Raw genomic sequence first — 19,879 nt, 5'->3', positions numbered from 1 at the left:
CACCATTCTCTGGATTTATATACTCACTACCAACAATTTGGTAATGGGTAATAACCAAATCAAAAATCCAGGGTTGGGGTTGTGGTTCAGTGGTAGAGTGCTTGCCTCGCATGTGTGAGGCACTGGGTTCAATTCTCAGCACCACATATAAATAAATGAATACAATTAAGGCCCATCAACAACCAAAAAAATATTTGAAAAAAATTAGAATCCAATAGCATGTGAACAAAGAAAACGGCTGTACAACTGGAAACTTTCCCTTTTAGTACTGGCTGCATTGGTATCATGTTGGCAGAGACCTGGTGCAAAGACTTTTCTTAAAAGCTATTCTGAAACTTTCAGATTTAACTACAATTTAGGAAAACTATCAAAGAATTACTTTGAAAAAAGTGAGAAGTAGGCCACTTTAGACCAAGTGGCAATTAAACCCAAACCAAAGGATGCCCTGCATCTGGCACATGGAATAGATGTGTGAGGATCCAGCATGGAACCCGAATATTCCATTCCATGCAACAAAGTGCAGAAAGTTTATCAGAAGCAAATCCTGCATCACTGAGGCTTCCTGCCCTGGGAGAAGGAAGTTGTGTCATTAACTTTTAGCTTCTACAAAAACAGAGAAATATTTGCATGCTTACCGATGGCTTTTTGCTTATTTCTTTCTCTCATCCTTTGAAATTTGTTTTTTGTTTTTATTTTGGTTATTTAGCTTTATGTTCAGCTATACTGAATACATTAAAAAAAAAAAACAAAACAAAACTAGGCAACACCCACTAAAAAGAAGCCTTTTACCAACTGACAAAAAAAGGAAGCAAAGATTCCTGAGCATACACAGATTCTTGTAGTAAAATTATTTTGAAAATTTTACAAAATGTGTTCCACACTTCCACAAAAAATCTCTGCCTGAAGTTAGAAAACTTTATACTGTGTAACAGCAAGTCTTACAACTTGTATTTAACCTTCTGTTGGGAGATCTGTAACACTAGGGAACATCAGAGAGAAGACTGGGGGAAAAACAAGTGACACAATCCTCACATTCTGGAAGATGATACAGCAAGAAATCAACTGACCCAGATGACATTTCTAATCCAAAGATTCTGCATCTATTATTCTATGATTTTACTCCAGAAGCTTGTCTTCAATTAAAAATGGGAATCTCATAATAAATTAGGGGATTAAAATCTCATAGAAAAACTGATGAAAATGTTAATCACAAAATTGAAGAGAAAGAACTTTAGCATTTATGAATGCCTTTCACTTTAGTCATGAAGGAAAATGGTGACAAAAAGGCAAAGAAAATCCCACAAAGACAACAAAAACCCAAAACCAAATCTTTCTTTTAAAAAGTTTGCAGAATTAATAATTGACAAAAAAAGAAAAAGAAAAAAAAATCCCAGAATAGTGTTTACAAAATATTTCCAAATTACAGAGCAAAAGAGAAAGCCAGAGTATTCATTTAGATTTCAACTCCCTGTTAGAACTACCAGTGATCTGCTATAATATTACTGGGATTTTAATCTCAATTCTTGAGATTAAAATTAACTCCAACAATCACATTAAAATTAAATAGCATGCTATAATCTTTAACAGAACTCCAGGGTTTGATAATTTTTTTTCCAAACGAGAAAACTTTGATAGTAGTGAGCAGAGATCTTTTTGGTGAGAAATATAAAGACACATTTATTAATGAATGTAAAAACCACATACACGATATTTTAGCATGTATGAGGCCCAAGGTGGGACACCTTACCTCCCATCTGCATAGTCCGTGTCTGCTCCACCCCACCACACATCAGAGTCGTCCTCCTCTGCATCTGCAGAATCGATACTGTCACTCTCCTCGGCCAGTGGGCAGCACACGAACTCCACCCCGCGGAACTTGTCAATTCCACAGGGCAGCAACATGCCATAGTCATGCAAGTTGGTGCTCTTCTCGCTGCAGGTCTGCAGAGGGGAAGGACAGAACGTGAGGCAGATGCTTTTCCTTGTAAGAAACACAATAACCAACACACAGACCTGAAATATTAGGAACCAATTTGACAGAGGAAATAATCGACGGTTTATTTTTTGAATGGATTTACAACAGGGTCTTTAGCATGGGCTAGTTTGGTATTCTGTGTGTAAATGTGGTGCTGGGTACTGAACCTACACCTTACTGAGACTAGGCACACACTCTATACCTGTGCTACATTCCCAGCCCAGTATTCATTCTTTTTTTTTTTTTTTTAAGGTTTATCATTTATTTAAGAAAAACATGATGTTAAACAACAGAGGTTCATAAAAACAATTAGAGTGGAAACCAATTGGGAAAATACAAAGGAAGGCTGTATTTTTGGCTAGGCATTAGAACATCCATGCTTTCTGGTTTTATTGGTGTATGAAAGACTTGAAGGTTCCTTTCGTACATCCCCAGCTCATTCCCACCTCCAGGACAGACCTAAATTCCTCTCGCTTGGATTAGCCTTATTCTAGAAATTCTAACTCTCTTGGCTCACTTCCCAGAGTAACAATCCCAGAAACAAAAGTTACCTCTGCAGCCACTCTGAATCAGAACTTAGAGTCACTAGAGATTTTGTTTCCAATATCTTTTTGCTTTCCTGGGATTTTCTAAATATGCTCAAATCCAACATAACGGAAAGCTCAGACATCATCTACTGGTGACAAAGGAGAAATTAATAATTCAACCGCCTAGGTAAACAGTGACAATATTGCAGAATGCATTTTGACCTCATAGGAATCTATGAGTCATTTTTGTTTCTTAGGAACAAAGGATTTTTCTTTTGACAACTCAGAAGAAATGAAAAATGAGGTTATCAGATGGAGAGCTGGGCTTCAAATTATGTGGTTGGTTTTCTTAAGCTCAGCAAGCTCTTCAACCTCCAAAACACATTTTTTTTATATAAAGTAAGTTTTATTTTACAGTGAATCAGAACATATTATTTTATAAAAGGCGAAGGCGACGCCAAATTTTAAGTGGTGTTTTCTGCCTAACAGCTTTAAAGCTATGATATAAGGGTAAATCGAACTAGATCAGATTTTTCCAGCTCAGCACTACAGACATTTAGTACCAAATAAGTGCTTGGGGTTGAGGAGCTGTTCTGATCACTGTAAGATGTTTGGCAGAAGCCCTGACCTCCAGTGACAACACTCCAGTCGCACTTCCCCTCCAGTTATGACCATCAAAAATGTCCCATGTTTCCAGGAAGGAGGAGGGGAGCAAATCTGAGCTAGATAAAGGAACCTAATTCTAGGAGACTGATCTCATCATCTCGCCATAAATAAACTATGTACTTTTGAGAGAAAAAACATTATAACAGAGGGACAGAGCAGTTTCAAAGGCACTAATTCCACAAAGTGACATCTCATATGAATTGCTTTGTGTCTTTTGCTGGCTCAGCCAAAAGCAGAAGTTAGCAAAGGGCTGGTTTGGTGCCACAGACTCACCACTTGTGGGGGAACAGAGGTGGCAAAGTGGCCTGGTGAATGCCAAACTGGACGGCATGACTTGGAAACCGAGTCCTAACTGTACCTTCCACGTGGTATCAGACAGGCTGCTTCCCTGTTCTATTGTTGCAGTCACCAACAGAAAGTAGGGGCAATGCTTAAATCAGAAAAACTTCAGGTGGGACCAAAGAAAACCACAGAAAATATTTTGAAGGAGAGGTAAAATTTAAGGTTCTAAGTATTAAAGATTATAGTTTCATTTTAATTTATAAAACAGTAGTTTTAATCTATAAGACATAATGAATCCAACTCAAGGGCCCTTGTTTCACTCCTTAGAAAGGAGCAAGGATGGGGAGGCTGAGTGTGTGTGGATAGAGGGGAAAAGGGGACTCTAGTTTCTGTTCAATTTTGCTGTAAACTGAAAATTGCTCTCAAAAAAAATCTTATGGATTTTTAAAAATAGTTTATTTATCAACAAGCTGTTGCCTCAAAATGCCCTCCAAACTGTCACCAGGTATGATCCCAGGAAATCTTCACTTTGCAAGAAGGAACTTATGGATTGGTACCTCTTTGGCGACGGTATGCCAGTGAAGGTGGGTTTCACAAACATCCATCCGCTCCTGGTGTAAGAATTTGCACTTGTCAGGAACAAGAAGAGCATCGCTTACAAACTCACCAACTGAAAGAAAGAAAAAGCACCTCCTGTCACTCAGGTTGCACACACTGGTCTTACCACAGAGGTCATTATCAAGGCAAGATGGGGCCAGATGAACTTCAGGGAACTTTGCAACACCTAAACAGTGCAATCAGGTCTGAAGTGCTGTTACAGTGTGGAGTCTGGTCCCCCAAAGCAACCTAGTAGCTTGCACAGCAACTTTGAAGGTTCATCAAGGATGGATTTTCCTATGTATATAAATGATCTCTTTCTTGACTTAATTGGAATTTCTGCTTCAGAATTAATCATCTAAGAGCTTTACAGCTACATAATCAATTACCATTCAATTATAGCAACTAGTGAAAGGCAAAAATTCACACTGTCAATTTGAGCAGAATCAATATAAACATAGTACACTCTTTCTTGGACCCTCACCCCCACCTTTTTTGAGACAGGGTCTCACTATGTTGTCTAGGCTGGTCTTGAACTCCTCAGCTTAAGTGATCTTCCACCTCAGCCTATGAAGTAGGTGGAATTACAGGGGCACACCACTGTGTCTGATTCTTTCTTAAACATTTTAATCTGCTTATGAACTAGTAGATATTTTAGCATATTTCAAATGCTAAGTGAAAAAAAACCTAAATATGCATGTGTACTTATATATGTTTACATAGCATATAAAACAAATTAGCTCAAATTATAAAAACTGTCCTTTTACTTTTTTTTTTTTTTAATGTGTATCATGCAAATTATGTCTAGGCATTGCTGGCACCGCAAATATAAAGATATTACTTAAAGTCCATGAATTTACATTCTAATGAGGGTGACCACACATTACAAAAGCTGTGGACTTAATTTTTGTTTGGTTTATTCACTGTGGTATCCTCCAGCGTTTAGTACGAATTCTTCACACAGTAGGTAATAAATATCTATTGATGAATTAACAAGTTCAATCATATAACAGAGATAAAGAAAGTGCTAGGCCAACGTAGTTAGAGAACATATCTGCTTGAGTGCACTGGAATAGACCTCAAGATACAAACAACATTAGAGATAAGTCTGAATGTATGAGTACAGAATGCCTTGTAGAAATAAAGAGAAGGACGATATCTATCCATTTACCACTATACCCCCAGAGGTATACATTGGGCTCCAACTTTGAAAAGTATGAGGTTTTGGAATTATTTTGGAGACAACAAAGTTAAAAAAAAATATATGTTTTAAACAGCAATAACATGTTCAAGTTTGTTTTTCAGATAGACTGTTATTGAGTGAAAGATGGATTTGGGGTAGTGAGACAATGGAGGCAGGAAGACCACCAAGTAGGCCACTACAGTCCTTCAGGTAAAACAAACAGTAGCAGATTTAAGCCCACAAGCCTAATTTAGTAAGGAATGCAGCAGATGTTCCACACACCAGCAGAAACAGCATTTTTTCCCCTTGCATACTATGTCATATGACATTTTCTGAAATGCAACATAAAGAACAAAAAGGCCCTAAGCGGGGTGGAGAGTCATTCCCATAGCACTGTTTTTAACTTCAATCTTCTTCTTCTTTTTTCCTTTGGTACTGGGGATTGAACTCAGGAGCACACAATCATTGAGCCACATCCCCAGTCCTTTTTTGTATTTTATTTAGAGACAGGGTCTCACTGAGTTGCTTAGAACCTCGCCGTTACTGAGGCTGGCTCTGAACTTGCAATCCTCCAGTCTCAGGCTCCCAAGATGCTGAAATTACAGGTGTGTGCCACCGAGCCCAGCCTAAAATTCAGGCTTTTTCTAGCTCAAATATGTAGGATATCTCTTGATATTTAAGCACTTATTTTAATAGATAATATTTAGATTAAAATTCTAAGAAAATGATAAGTTAGAGAAAGTTATGCATCTTTTCTTTCCTTGATTCTTTAAGGCAATCCATGAGGCCCACAGCATTGTATTGTATAAAGCGCAATAAATTATGAGACACGGTACCCCCTAAGGCTGCAGGTGGTACTTGGTGGGGAAAAGCCAATGACTATGGGGTGCTTAGTCCATGGCAGTGGCTGCCACTGCAAAGCCCCATTGCATCTTGTTTCACAGAGCCCACATGATGTCACCACCTATAAACCCACTTCCCAGGAGATAATTCCCTGCCAAGAAACCTGTGGAAGGCCACCCACACCTCAGGAGACTGCAACCTAGTTCCAGAGATAGACATTAAGATAACAAATTATAAGGAAGAAAGTAACATAATAATGCAAATGACGTCATATTTTTCTTTTACTTAGAATGATACAAAACAAAAACAAACAAGACCCCAGGAGAGTTGGACAGAGGAAATAAAGGTGATCTCTTTGAAAACCAATAAGGCTTTATCAGATGAACTCCTCAAGGTTTCTGAGGTCACAACCAACCCTAGCTGCTAGGATGAATACCTGACACCTGAGTCATCCTAATGTCCAAGGCCACCAGAAACAGAAGTTTCTTAAGATACCCATTTCATCTGTTAGCACCGCTCAGTCATATTTGCAAACGTCCAAAATAATAAGTGGTGATTTGACTTTATAAGAAAATACTGGAAGGATTAAACATCTGGCTCAATGCTAGTAAAACTAAATCAGGGCCGGGGTTGTGGCTCAGTGGAAGAGCGCTTGGTTAGCATGTGTGAGGCACTGGGATCAACTCTCAGCACCACATAAAATAAATAAAATAAAGGTCCATCAACAACTAAAAGAAAAAAAAAAAATATATATATATATATATATATATATATATATACACACACACATATATATATGTATAAACTAAATCAGTTCATGAGACTATCAGAAACAGATTTGAGACACTCTGGACCTTGGCCTAAATGAGTTCTGGGGGTATAAACTGGACAGTTAAACAATAAAACCACAAACACAAAACCACACACATCTTGTTTCACTTGCCCTTTGTCAATCGGCTGCGGACCAGATTATAATGCAAAGCCAAAGTCATGGATAGATACTTACTGTTTAAATGTGCTTATCAAGAGGACATGCAATGCATTAATTATTTCACTCTTTATAAAAACATAATGAAAATTTTAATTTGCAAAACATTTCATTTAACATTGTAAATATGGCATTAAATTTCTAATATTGCATATAGCTAAGAAATATATTGCCTGTAGAATGAGAATGTTTTTGAAAGGATGAATACTGGTTTTCATATAAACCTTTTCAACTAACGGCAAAATAGAAGATTCATTCTGTTCTAACATTTAAAATGGTTTGGCACTGGAAGTGCTGCTTATACAATTTGAAGGATTGATGAAAACATATTAGGATACTACCCATCAGAAATTTTAAGCAATTAAATTATGAAAATCTATAACAAAAATGTTACTAATTTGAGAACAGTAAAAAGTATAATGAAGCCTTTTTCCCAAACTGGCTTAGCTTAGCATGGTTTATTTTTTCTCTTTCTAATTATAAAAGAATTCTTTTTAATAATTTATGCTGGGATAGGTAATATATAGGAACTCTGTACTTTCTGCTCAGTTTTGCTATGAACCTAAAACTGAAAAATAAAGGTTTATTGATTAAAAAAAATTGATGATGAACTTAAAGTTTCCATATAGAACCATATGCACTTTTATTATTAAAGTAAACCTTTCTGTTTATTTGGTCCGGTCTTTCAAATAAAAATAAATTATATTTGGTACAGAAGATTAAACTCACAGCTTTAGGCAAGTACTCTATAACTGAGCTGCATCTCTGATCCCCCCCAAAAATATTAACAGAATTCAGGTAAAGGAGAACAAAGACAAAAACAAATTAAATATCATAATGAGAAGTCATATTCCTGGGGATAAATGTCCAAATGGATAAATTCATCAACACACATTATGCATGTTTATTGACAGCCATACTACTTGGTTTCTCATTCAAAATTTATATTTAAAACACATACAAACACACAGGCAAATTCCACTGGAAAGGGAGTTTTTCAAGTTAATGACCAAAATCTGGATTTGGCTTCCTGGATGAAATGTCTTGGCAAGGTAAACGGTGGTACCTAATTTAATAGGGACTCTTTAAGCCTCCAACCGCATGCTCTTTGGCAGTCTTTGAGAAGACTGTTTAGCTCAAATTACCCCATTTTGCAGATGGGAGGGAAAAGCTCGGGTCAAGGGGCTGGTGTACAGAAAGTACAGTCTGCTATAGTAGTCAGCTGAAAATCCAGGCCTCTGGCTCTCCAAGAGTGGTAACTCAATTTACTCATTTAAAGTCTGGTCGATATGGTTTATTTGGCCAATTTCCTTTGGCCTTCATAAAAGCAGATTTGCTTTGAGACTGTGAAATGCTTTAATGTCATAATCCGCAATGTGGTCAGTTTGACAATGAAACTAGATCTAAATTAGTGAGTAAGCATTCGGTTGTATAGAGTATCCCTTGTTAAACGGTGGCTTAAACACACTGCTGGCTAGATTACTTATCTTACATAAGAAGCAATTTTGAGGCTGGGTGCTATGGACAGCCAACAGGGACCAGCCTGTCCCTATCTTTTTGTACTGCAACTTTTGTTCTCATGCTTGGAAGTCACAAAATGGCCCTGGAAACTTCAGTTTTCATGTCTAAGTGCCAGGCAGAAAGCAAGTAGAACAGACCAAGAGTTAAAGGTTTTGTCGGTCTTGCCCCTAATGAAACTTTGTGATGTTTCTTGGGAAGGACTTTTCCCAGTGACTCCCACCAACACTGGACATGGCTTGAATGCGTTATCTGCCCACACTTGGCTACAAGGCAATCTGTGAAAGTATTTTCAGTTGAGCACAATGTTAGCCCTAAAAATAAATTTAGAATTCTCTTAAAAAGGAAAAAGGGGAATGCATATAAAACAGGCAAGTGGCAGAGTCTCCAATACTAGAGAATTCAAAGATAGGAATGTATTTTTAAATTTCTTTATGTTGCCTTTTCAAAGGATAGATGATTCCAGGAAGACAGAATTAAGAGTATAAAGTGCTATTACTAGAAACATAGGGAACCCCCAATCTATCACACAGGAAAAAAGAGAGAAAAGGAATAGGTATGAGAAGAATGAGTAAAGTTTCTTAAAACTAAATGCTAAATTTTTGAGAGTCTGACTAATTTTCGAATGATTGATCTAAAACATTCCAAGCCTCACATGTGTTCTTCAAGGCACAGGAGATTTCAGATTGAAAAAAGATGTTTCTATAAGTTCTCAAGGACCAGAGTGGGTGGCAAGAATCATGGGAATGAATCTGAAGTCTTTGGGTGTTTCAATCATCTTTTTTTTTTTTTTAATTTAACTTAATTTATTTTTTAGTTGTAGATGAATGAACACTACACCTTTGTTTCATTTTTTGTTTTGTTTTGTTTTTAAGAGAGAGAGAGAGAGAGAGGGAAAGAGATAATTTTTTTAATATTTATTTTTTAGTTTTCGGCGGGCACAACATCTTTATTTTTATATGGTGCTGAGGATCGAACCCAGCGCCCCACGCATGCCAGGCGAGCTCGCTACCGCTTGAGCCACATCCCCAGCCCCATTTAGTTGTTTTTTATGTGGTGCTGAGAATCGAACCCAGTGCCTCACATGTGCTAGGCAAGCGCTCTATCACTGAGCCACAACTTTAGCCCTTCAGTCAGCTTTTTCACTGCTATGACCAAAAAAAAAAAAAAACCTAACAAGAACAATTTCAGAGGAGAAAAAGCTTATTTGGAGTTTATGTTTTCAGAGGTCTCAGTCTATAGATGGCTGATTCCATTCCTTGGAGGCTCAGGTGAAGCTAAACAGCCTAGTAGAAGGGTGTGGTGGGGGAAAGCAGTTCAAGACATGCTGATCAGAAAGCAGAGAGACTCCACTCTCCAGGGACAACATATATACCCCAGGGCATGCCCCCCCAATAACCCACCTCCTCCATCCAAACCCACCTGCCTTCAGTTATCACCCAGTTAATCCCTATCACAGGATTAATTCACTGATTAGGTTAAGACCCTCATAATCCTCATTACCTCTAAACTTTCTCTCACTGAGCTTTTGAGGGACACCTCACATGTAAACTATAACACTGGATTTCTTCCCACGGCCTGGCTTCCCTTCCTTACTCTCAAGAATTAACGATGATTCTGGAAAGGGGGAGAATGTTCTGGCATTGGGATTACTGAAGAAAGGCAAAGTCTTGGTTTCCTTGTGTAGGGCTAAGATCTGGCTCATGAAAGTGAGACATCAATAGCTTTTTAGTAACTGAACTACGTGCCTGGCACTGCCGTAGGTACTCTGCATACAGCTACAATGAAAGAAGATGAGACAGAGAATATGCAACCAAGCCAGGTCACATGTGTAATAAATGATAGAGCTGGAAGAATTCAATGAGTTAATCTTCATGAAGTACTCAGTGCCCAGAGCAAAGGTGATCAGTAAAATTATTATTATTATCCTTTTCCCCAGTATCCATTCATCAACCACTTGTCATATTAATAATAGTCACAGTGATAAGAGCAGCAACAGCTACTCGTCCTTGTTTACTGATCACCTATTATGCACCCGCTGAAGGCAACAGGTTTCATTCTCACTCAGCTGTCACTCTCCAGCTGCAGCCTCGTTGATAAAATGGCACTGTTTCACATCTGAATATCACCTCTAAAGTGAGGAGTAAAAACACGAGTGGGGACGGGTCCCAGGAGACCACGGGAGTGGGGGATCACAGCCATTAACACTTTTGGCTTCTGCATGGGGCACTGGTCCTGGATGTGAGAAGGGGTTTCTTGAATCCCCTGGGGCAACTGAAGTCCAACACCCATTCACTCTTCATGAGAACAGTCTATCTTTTTTCTTAGTGCTGAGAATACAGGAAGGGACCAAAAAAGATGGAATGACATAAAATTCTCGTGGGAAATGACAAAGAAAAAATAGAGTTTTGCTACATGGTAATAGATATTACAGAGAGAGATAAGGTAGAGAAAGGGAGATCTGGATTTGGGGAGGGTGTGGATTTTACATAAGGGGGGTCAGGGAAAGCCTCACGGCAAAAATAGGACATTGCAGTGAAGACTGGCTGGTGTAAGTGAAGAAAACATCCAGAACTCAGAGAAGACTGTTCCAGCCAGAGGAAGAAGCAAGTACAAAGGTCCCATGGCAGAAGCACAGCTGGTGCTCACCGAAGAGCAGGGAGACCAGAGTTGTCAGAAGGGCATGATGGACAGGGGTCCAGGGTTGTGTGCTGGTGCCTTGAACACGGTCAACACATCACTCCAACCAGTACTGAGTCCATGAGAAGCCTCTGGTGTGGGTTCCTCAGTCCACGCCCTTATAGAGGTCAAGACTGGAAGACCAAGTAAGGACCGTTGCAATAAACCAGGTGGGAGGGAACAGTGTCTTAGATCAAGTTGAGAGCAAAGAGACTGTGAGTAGTAGTAAGATTCTGGATAACACTTGAAGGTCAGACTTACAGGATCAAATGGAGATAGCCAAGGATCTTGCACGTTCCCAGCACCTAGAAGATACTTTATGTTGGAGATGATAGAAAATATTGGACAAAACTTTCATAATATTTCTTCACGGATGTCTACACAAGTAGAACTCCTCCTGGTTTGCGTATTTTTTAACTCCTCCTGGTTTATGTTTTTTTTTTTTTTAAACCTACCCTACTACATATGTGTCTATCAAAATAACTGTAGATGAAAAATGTTTACTAGGGCAATTTTTAATTTTACCACTTCAGCTTCTTAACAAACATGTTTTCTAGAATTTGCTCTTTATGGACTGGTATTCTGTAACTTTTAAACACCGACAAATAGGCTGGGAAAATTTGGGGGGGGAGTCTTTTGTACTCAAGAGATGTGAAGAATACTTACAGAAGAGGCCAAAATACTTCTCAACCAACTTTCTATGTGATAAAACTGTTAGCTTTTGCTTCAGAGTGTGGGCAGTTACTGGATCCTCAAAGAGAACATAGGAGTGAATTCCACATCTCTTTAAAAGTGTCTGTTGCTGTCACCAACACTGCACTGCAACTGTTACCAGATAACAGCGAGAACTGACAGATGGATTTCTTCAGATGAGAACTATTTGCCAGATGGCAGAAACTACACGGATCAAGATAAGATAAAAGCAAAAGAAGTGAAAACTGAAAGTTTCACTTAAATCCCCTTTTCAAATTTATTCAAATAAATGGAGTTCAGTCACACACACACACACACACACACACACACACACACATCCATATATACACACATCTATACACAAATGGCAGGATGAGTATTTGACAGAAATGTTTGTCCCATGTTGTGAAGAGCACTGGTCTTAAAATAATGAAAACAGTACAAAGGGCACATATTTAAAAGGACAGGAACAAAATTAAATGTTAGCAATTTTATTGCTCTTAAAAAGCCTCCCATAGATATGGGTTAACAATTCTGATATTGCCGTGCATATATTCTGAAAGTGAACAATAAAGTAAATGGATGCTGGATGGCAGAAGCCAGATTTCTCACTGTCGGAGTAAGAATTTAAAGATAAGCAAGGGGAGGAGGTGCAATGATCCATGCAGCAATATGTCGGAGTGGGAGACGTGAACCCGTACTTGGCTGAGAGACAAAGGAAGCCACAGAACTATTTACAGATATTCATAACATAACAGTGGGAGTAGATAACTACATTGCCTTGCTCTAACAGTTGAGATCTTAAAAGCAGAGACACTCCAGTGGCAAGGAGCAAGCCTAAAGTCCTGGTCATGTTTAAAACTATTCTCTAATAAAAGGAACCAGGGCTCTTTGAAGAAATGGCTGCTTCTAAGAATGGGACAGAAAATACATAAGATGAACCTAGAGCATCTTGCAGGAATAAAGAGAAGACAGAATGTCAAATGAGCACAAGAGCCAACTCAAGACCTTCCAATAGCTAAAGCTGGAATGATCAAATATATCATTCACACATGTGTATATGTATACATATACATTCATATGTCACACACACACATATACATATACATTCACATACACATACACATATATATTTACATGTTTTTTGTAAATATATATATAAATATAGTAAATATAGTATATATAATATACTACAGGATTATAAATCAAAGTATAATATAAATATCCATTAATTCAATCAACCAAATAAGTGGAAAAAAAGAGACAGATTTCTGTGCACAAGAATTTCAAATATTGCACTCTGCCCTTGAGAAGGTGAAGCATAAATCTCCACTCCTAAATTGTGGGTTGTGGATAGTGACCTTGTTTCAAAGAAGGAAAAGATTGTTCGTACAGGAGAAACCTGACAACCACTACCTTAACCAGGTGATCTAGTTCAATATCGATGATGATAGATCCTGTTGATAACCTGAACCCTTCATATGAGGTGCTGAAAGGGCCACTTTACCTCTGCAGTTTTCTTTCTAAAACACCATGACTCTAGACAAAGCATGAGAAAATTCCAGCAGAGGGGTCCTCTACAAAATGCCTGACTTCTCAGGCATTAAAAAGGAGGCAAGTATTTGAAGTATTTGAAACTGTCTCAGTCCAGAGGGGGCTCAGAAGTTCTGACAACTAAATATAATGTGCTTTTCCAGATGAAATCCTAGAGCAGGAAAAGGACATTAGACAAAAACTATGGGAATCTGAATAAAGTATGGTCTTTATTTAATGATACTGTATCAAAATTAGTTCTTTCATTGTAGCAGAAATAATATATTAATAGAAGATGTGAACAATTAGGAAAACTATGGGAAAAAGTCTATGGAAACTCCCAGACTATCAATTTTTCTGTAAATATAAAACTGTTTAAGAAAAAAAAAAAAAAACAGTCTATTTAAAAAAATTTTTTTAAAGCCTATGCAAAAAAAAAAAAAAATGCACATATCTACTTGCTTCCACATCAACACTGTAACCTTCAAAACAGTGCCCATGAAATCACTGTAGCTGAAAATAACTAGGGGTTAAAAGAATTTAGCAGCCTGGGTTTCTCACCTACGACATCTATGATAACTAGACAGAACTTAGTTGTATATTTTCTTAGCAAAAATAATTTGTGTAAGCAACATATGGTATTTAAATTCCTTTAAATATTTCAAGAATTTGAAAGTAATCACACACATGTCAACAATAAAGGAAAGTCTCTGCTGTGCAAATCTAACCTTGTCTTAGGAATGTAAACTAACTGGTCCTAGAATTCAACACCCTTCACAAATGGAACTCTCAGGCCAGTAGGGTTCCTAACAAAGGAAGGCTGAATGCTAGACCCCAACTTAACCTAAAGTTCAGTACTCAGTACACTGTTAACAACATTCCTCGAATTCTGGACAGTTGCCTCACTAGCCAACATGAAAAGAGTTATACGTGCTTTTTCTATGGACTCTTTTTGAATGCATTAATTATTACTCAACATCTAACACATTTTTTTCACCAATTATAAACCTTTTTTTTTTTTTTTTTGCTTCTTGTCATAATTCCAACATCTGTTAAAAGACAAGTAAAAATCTTCATTGTGATAAGCCCTAAAACTTCAGTGAGCTTCAGAATGAATGGGGGTGGGAGGCAGTTTCATCCGTGTCCTCTGTCCCCACCACCTGGATCTGATTGTTATGCCTTCTGGGATGGGCCTGAAAACAGACCTCCCCAGAGTGATTCTGATGCAGGTGGCTCATGGACCACAGTTTGAGAAATGATGTTTCGAACAGGGCTTCTCAAGTTTTATCATGCATACGCATCACCTGGGGATCTTGTTAAAATTTAGATCCTGATTGGACAAATCAAAGGTGGGACTCCTCTAACAAGCTCCCAGGTGATGCTATTCAACTATTCCTTCAGGTAGCAAGAGTCTATTTAATATTATTCATTGCAACCCGTCTCATTAAGGTTTTTAATCTTACAGCTTACTGCATCATAAATACACTTCAGAATGGTTTGTCCTCTTCATTCCTTTATAATTGTGGTAAAACACATGACATAAAATTTAAGTGTATGCTTCAATAGTGTTGAATACATTCACATGGTCGTGCAACCATGATCCATCTCCAGAATGCTTTACATCTAGCAAAACTTTTCAACTCTGAACCTGTTAAACAATAATCCCTATTTTTCCCTTCCCCTAGCCCCTGGCTACCACCATTCCATTTCCCTTTTGCATATGACTAAGTACTTCATATAAATGGAATCATACAGTATTTGTCATTTTTTTGGGGGGGGATTCAGTTTTTCACGATCTTTCTTATCTTCTCTAAGCTGTGTTCTGTCCCATTGATTTGATGCTTTGTACCATGTTAAGGGTTGATGCTTTTTCACACATCCGTAAAAGCATACTGCTCCTGTCTTGTCTTTTGTTTAATTTCAGAATTGCAAAACATAGTAGAAAGAGTTCTAGATTTAAAAGCAACGTGATGACTCAGGCAGATTTAGTGATTTTGATATACAGGCATACTAAGACATTCTATATTATTTTCTTCCTATACTAATTTTTCTATATATACTGTAAGTTTTACACTTCTGACACAGTTTGAATGAGCCATGTTTAAGTATTTAATAGCCACATGTTGCTGATGGTCAGCAATGGGCAGTACAGACTTAGCATCAGATTTTAGAGATCAGGAATTTCATTCAAGGCCAGATGAGTTGATGGTGGACAGGTCTGAGATTATGGGAGAAAATCCGAAGCCGAAGATAAGTCAGAAAAAAACATAAAACCTAAATTTGAATACATTGATTTGCATGATTAGTTTCATTCTCTGTTTTTACAGTAGCAGATGTTTTAGTTATCGAATGGTGGACCACTAGGATGCTGTTTATTATCACCATTAACTCTATTTATCAAGCAAACTACCCTTCTTCCTCTATTTCACTTTTTGCAGTTCTCATATTTAAATTTGCATTTATGGGGATGTGACCAATTCAGATATAGAAACAAGGCTTCCTTTCAACCTGAACCTCCTGCAGCTGAGTTCAGTCCTTTCTTGAGAAATGAGCTAAAATCAGACCCTGTAGGGGATCCTCCTAAATTATGTTTTGTTTGTTAAAAACACAAGCATCCTCTGGCTGCTGCTTTCTCCTAACCCTTTTCCCTTTCTTTGTACCTTATTTAAAAAGTCAAAGCCAGAGAATCTTTTAAAGATGCAATTAAATAGGGTTATATATGGGGCATAGAAAAAAAAAAACCACATAATTGCTTACAAAATACCAACCAAGATGATGTACGGTGAGGCAAGAGAACCACTAGTTATTACCAAAACCTTAAATCATATGGGGAGGTAAAAATACACAGCGTGTGTTTTCCATTCACATTCAGAAACCCATGTGTGAGGTAGGCTATAATCAAGACAGGAAGAGGCACTTTCGGATAAACTCCTCAACAGAGTTGTGGACTGCCACTCTCAAGCCCCTGACTTGTTCTTGCCAACCCTTCACCATCTGGCCCCGCTCCCGCAACCTGCCATCAGCAACTCTTCTTTTGAGGTCAACTGCAACCACACACTGGTCTCAGCCCTGAAGCTTCCTGGTTGTCTCTCACACCGTCTCTCTCCAGTCTCCTTCCCCGGCTTCCACCAACCCAGGCAGAGCTTTTCTCCTCAAACTCATCACTCCTTTCCTCTCGTTCACCTACATTTCCATAATTCTGACTATAAAGTGAGACCGTCCTCGCCTCTCTGCTCTTCCTACTCCGTCACACAGCTGTACTGTTCATGCCTAAGGAGTCAACAATCTCTGCTCTTCCAATTCTGACCTTTGACTTGGCATTCCTAGGACTTGCGAGGCACTTCCACTTGGAGGGTATTGCTTTTAGCAAACGTACCAGAATCAAGAGCTCAATCAACTTCACCAAATCTCAGGAAGGCACCCAGAGAACACTGAGCAATTCCTCAAGGAGTCAAAATCTCTTATGACAAGAAAGAAAAGAGTGGAAAAAGATGTCACTGCATTAAACAAAAGAGCCAGCCAGAAAGAAATTTGGATAGAGTACTTGAAACTGGCGTAGTCTTTTACCAAGTATTAAGACCATTGCTTCAAGTTTCCAGACCTCTGTTAAAGCAGAGAAAAATGAAGTATCAGAATTCTGTCACTCTACCAGCAACAGCATTTAGGGATGAGAAACCCAATATTTAATAGAACAAAAAACAAAATACTTTATCATGATTCATCAAGCTCTTCAATAAAGATACCTTGTAGAGGGCCAGGGTTGTGGCTCGTTGGTAGAGCACTTGCCAAGCATGGATTTTTATCCTGGCACCACATAAAAATAAACAAAAATAAAAGTATTGTGTCCATCTACAACTAAAAAAAATTTTTTTAAATACCTTGTAGAAATTACCTACATCCCTTTGAGTCATGATTTTTAAAAACCATGCCATCTTTTTAGTGGGGATAGATCTCCAGATAAATCAGAATCTCTCTTTTTGTTACCATGCCACTGTATACTTAGAAATTGACATTCAGATTTATAAACAAGGATTAGTTTCATTATCGTTAATCAATTTGCTATGGCTTATCACCCCTCAGAGAGCTAAAATAAGTGAATTTCTGGACTTTTACAGAAGAAGGTTTGAGGAAGAAATAACTACATTAAGGCTTCAAAAGGTAGATTCTAACCATTTTTTTTAAATTTTTAAATTTAATATTTATTTTTTTGTTGTAGTTGGACACAAAACCTTGATTTTATTTATTTGTCTTTATGTGGGGTGCCAGAAATTGAACCCAGGGCCCTGCCCATGCTAGGCGAACACTCTGCCACTGAGCCACAATCTCAGCCCCTAATTCTAACTATTTTTTTAGTAGAAAAATTCCCCTGGAATGCTGATCCACATCTCTAATGCAGTGTTCTATGATGGCAACTGAGTTATCTGTCTACACCTGCTGTTACAATTAAAGTATTATGAATCTCTAATAATTGTACATAAAACTAATAGTTAAGATTTTATAACTAATGAATAATAAATTTTAAGAACAAAATGATACAGAATCTGTTTCTAGATAATTAGAAAAAACAAAACAACCAGAAATATTTCAGGTCAGTTAAAGGATATGTATAATTTGAGACTTTTGATCAGTGCCTTCCCAGAAGTACAAAAACGATCTCCAAATTGACAAAATCCCGTGTCATATAGCAGAATGAGAAGAGGGCTCTTTTTCAACCTAGTAATTTTCTTTTATCACTACAACTTCAATCATAGATGCAAATGGAAATTTCTGCTCCCTTTGCTACTTTTCTGCTTGACTGAACTTGATAATGAAAATGTCTGTTCCCTTCAGACACAGCACAAGTGTCATTCAAATTTTACACACCAGGCAAAGAGAAAATGCATTTGTTTGATGCAAAATCGTTTAAATATGCGTCATTACAAGCTGCAGCACATTTATGGATGCAGCAGTTTAAAATTCTCTTAAGCAATAAAGCAAGGCATCAAATAAAGGTGCATTCAGGCTTCAAACATCTCCAAACTACATCTCCCCTCTGTACACAGTGAGCCCTGCCCTCCTTCCTAGGCCCTACTCAACCAGAAAGCAGTGGAACTATGCCAAAGCCGCTTGCATTACCCCCAAAGTCTTCCAGGTCAACAATCCAAAGTCACATGAAAAGGCAGACTTCAGTTACCTCTCCAGGGAGCAAACATTTTGAAAAGCAAGCATTTCAGGCAAGCTGAAGTTCAGCCTTTAGATCAAACTAAGCTTTAAATAGTTTTTCAAGGTAAGCTTCTATCAAACATAGGAGGCACATGAGAAGAGTTTAGAGAAGGCAAATTTCTCATTTTATATTTAACATTTAGAAATGAGGGAACATGATAACTACAGGGCAGGGGGGTGCTTATAAGTACAGGGGGCTCTCTTTCTTCCAAATAATACAGTTTCTGTCTTTCATTTAAAATGATAAAGATGACTAAAATGTACATTAAAGGGAAGTTAAAGTTAGGATGGGAGTTGCTTTATATCAAAACCGTGGTGGTTTTGGAAGAATGCTGGAAAGACTCATTTGGGTAGGAAGAGCTGGATAGCAGACTCCCTTCAGAAAGTATAAGTGACTTATCATTTGGGGGTAGAAGGGCAAACTTTCTAACAAAACCAAGGCCACAAAATGTTTGTTACCTAAGCTCCAAGCAATCCCCATAAAACAGTTGAGTGTATACAAGTTCACCTTCAAGGAAGGAAAATGGAGAGAAAGGTCAGTTTCCTCTCTTGGCTTTGAGGCACTCACCTCATCCGCTTATACCATTGCAGGATATTCTGCAAGTTCATTCTTTTGTTTTGTTTTGTTTTGTTTATGTTCAAACTGTCTGGATTATCTCAAACCCTTAGGAGATGGTTTTATATAAGTCCCTGGAAGATGTGTACTTTTAAGGCCATCTATAGTAGGCCATCCCTTTGGGAAAACAGAGCTGTTGTACTGAAAAGCCAACTGTTGTACCAAGTACAAAAGGCATCTTTGATATCAAGTCTCGTGTGCAGTTCAACATTCATCAACTGTAACAATGGGTGATACGTGTGTTTCCCTGAATTTCTGGCACTTGTCATCCTTGACTCATTTAAGGAATTCTTTAATTGGCCTTCCTACATTAGGCAGTTTTCTGGGCTTTGTTTTCAAATGATTTAATTTAACTCTCTCCTTCCTGGTTGTACAGTTTAGTAACAAGTATAAGATCTCACAGCTTAAGGTGATAATTCCAACCTGAGACCACATCTATGTGAGAAAAACAAATAAACAAACCCTACTGGGTAAGAAATTTCATATTTAAGTTAAAGGATTTAAAATGCTTCTTAAAAGTTTTGACTTTTTTAAGAAGACTATATGTAATGATATATTACCACTTTAAAATGTGTTA

The 19,879-nt window shown here is 37.8% G+C and overlaps 1 protein-coding gene across 6 annotated transcripts in view; it reads right to left on the bottom strand.

The window, feature by feature from the left end:
- App (amyloid beta precursor protein) overlaps positions 1–19,879 on the bottom strand; it is a 236,323-nt gene that overhangs the window by 133,394 nt on the left and 83,050 nt on the right. For all 6 annotated transcript variants that reach the window (XM_076868550.2, XM_076868552.2, XM_076868554.2 and 3 more), the window contains exons 4-5: positions 4,008–4,120; positions 1,748–1,941 (exon numbers count right to left, since the gene is read on the bottom strand). In XM_076868550.2, the coding sequence (XP_076724665.1) occupies positions 1,748–1,941; positions 4,008–4,120 (307 nt within the window). The remainder of the gene's footprint in view (positions 1–1,747; positions 1,942–4,007; positions 4,121–19,879) is intronic.

Source organism: Callospermophilus lateralis, chromosome 10, assembly GCF_048772815.1.
Source record: "Callospermophilus lateralis isolate mCalLat2 chromosome 10, mCalLat2.hap1, whole genome shotgun sequence".
NCBI lineage: Eukaryota > Metazoa > Chordata > Mammalia > Rodentia > Sciuridae > Callospermophilus > Callospermophilus lateralis.
Note: the sequence above shows the minus strand (reverse complement) of the source record. Positions and strands in the feature narration are given on the sequence as shown.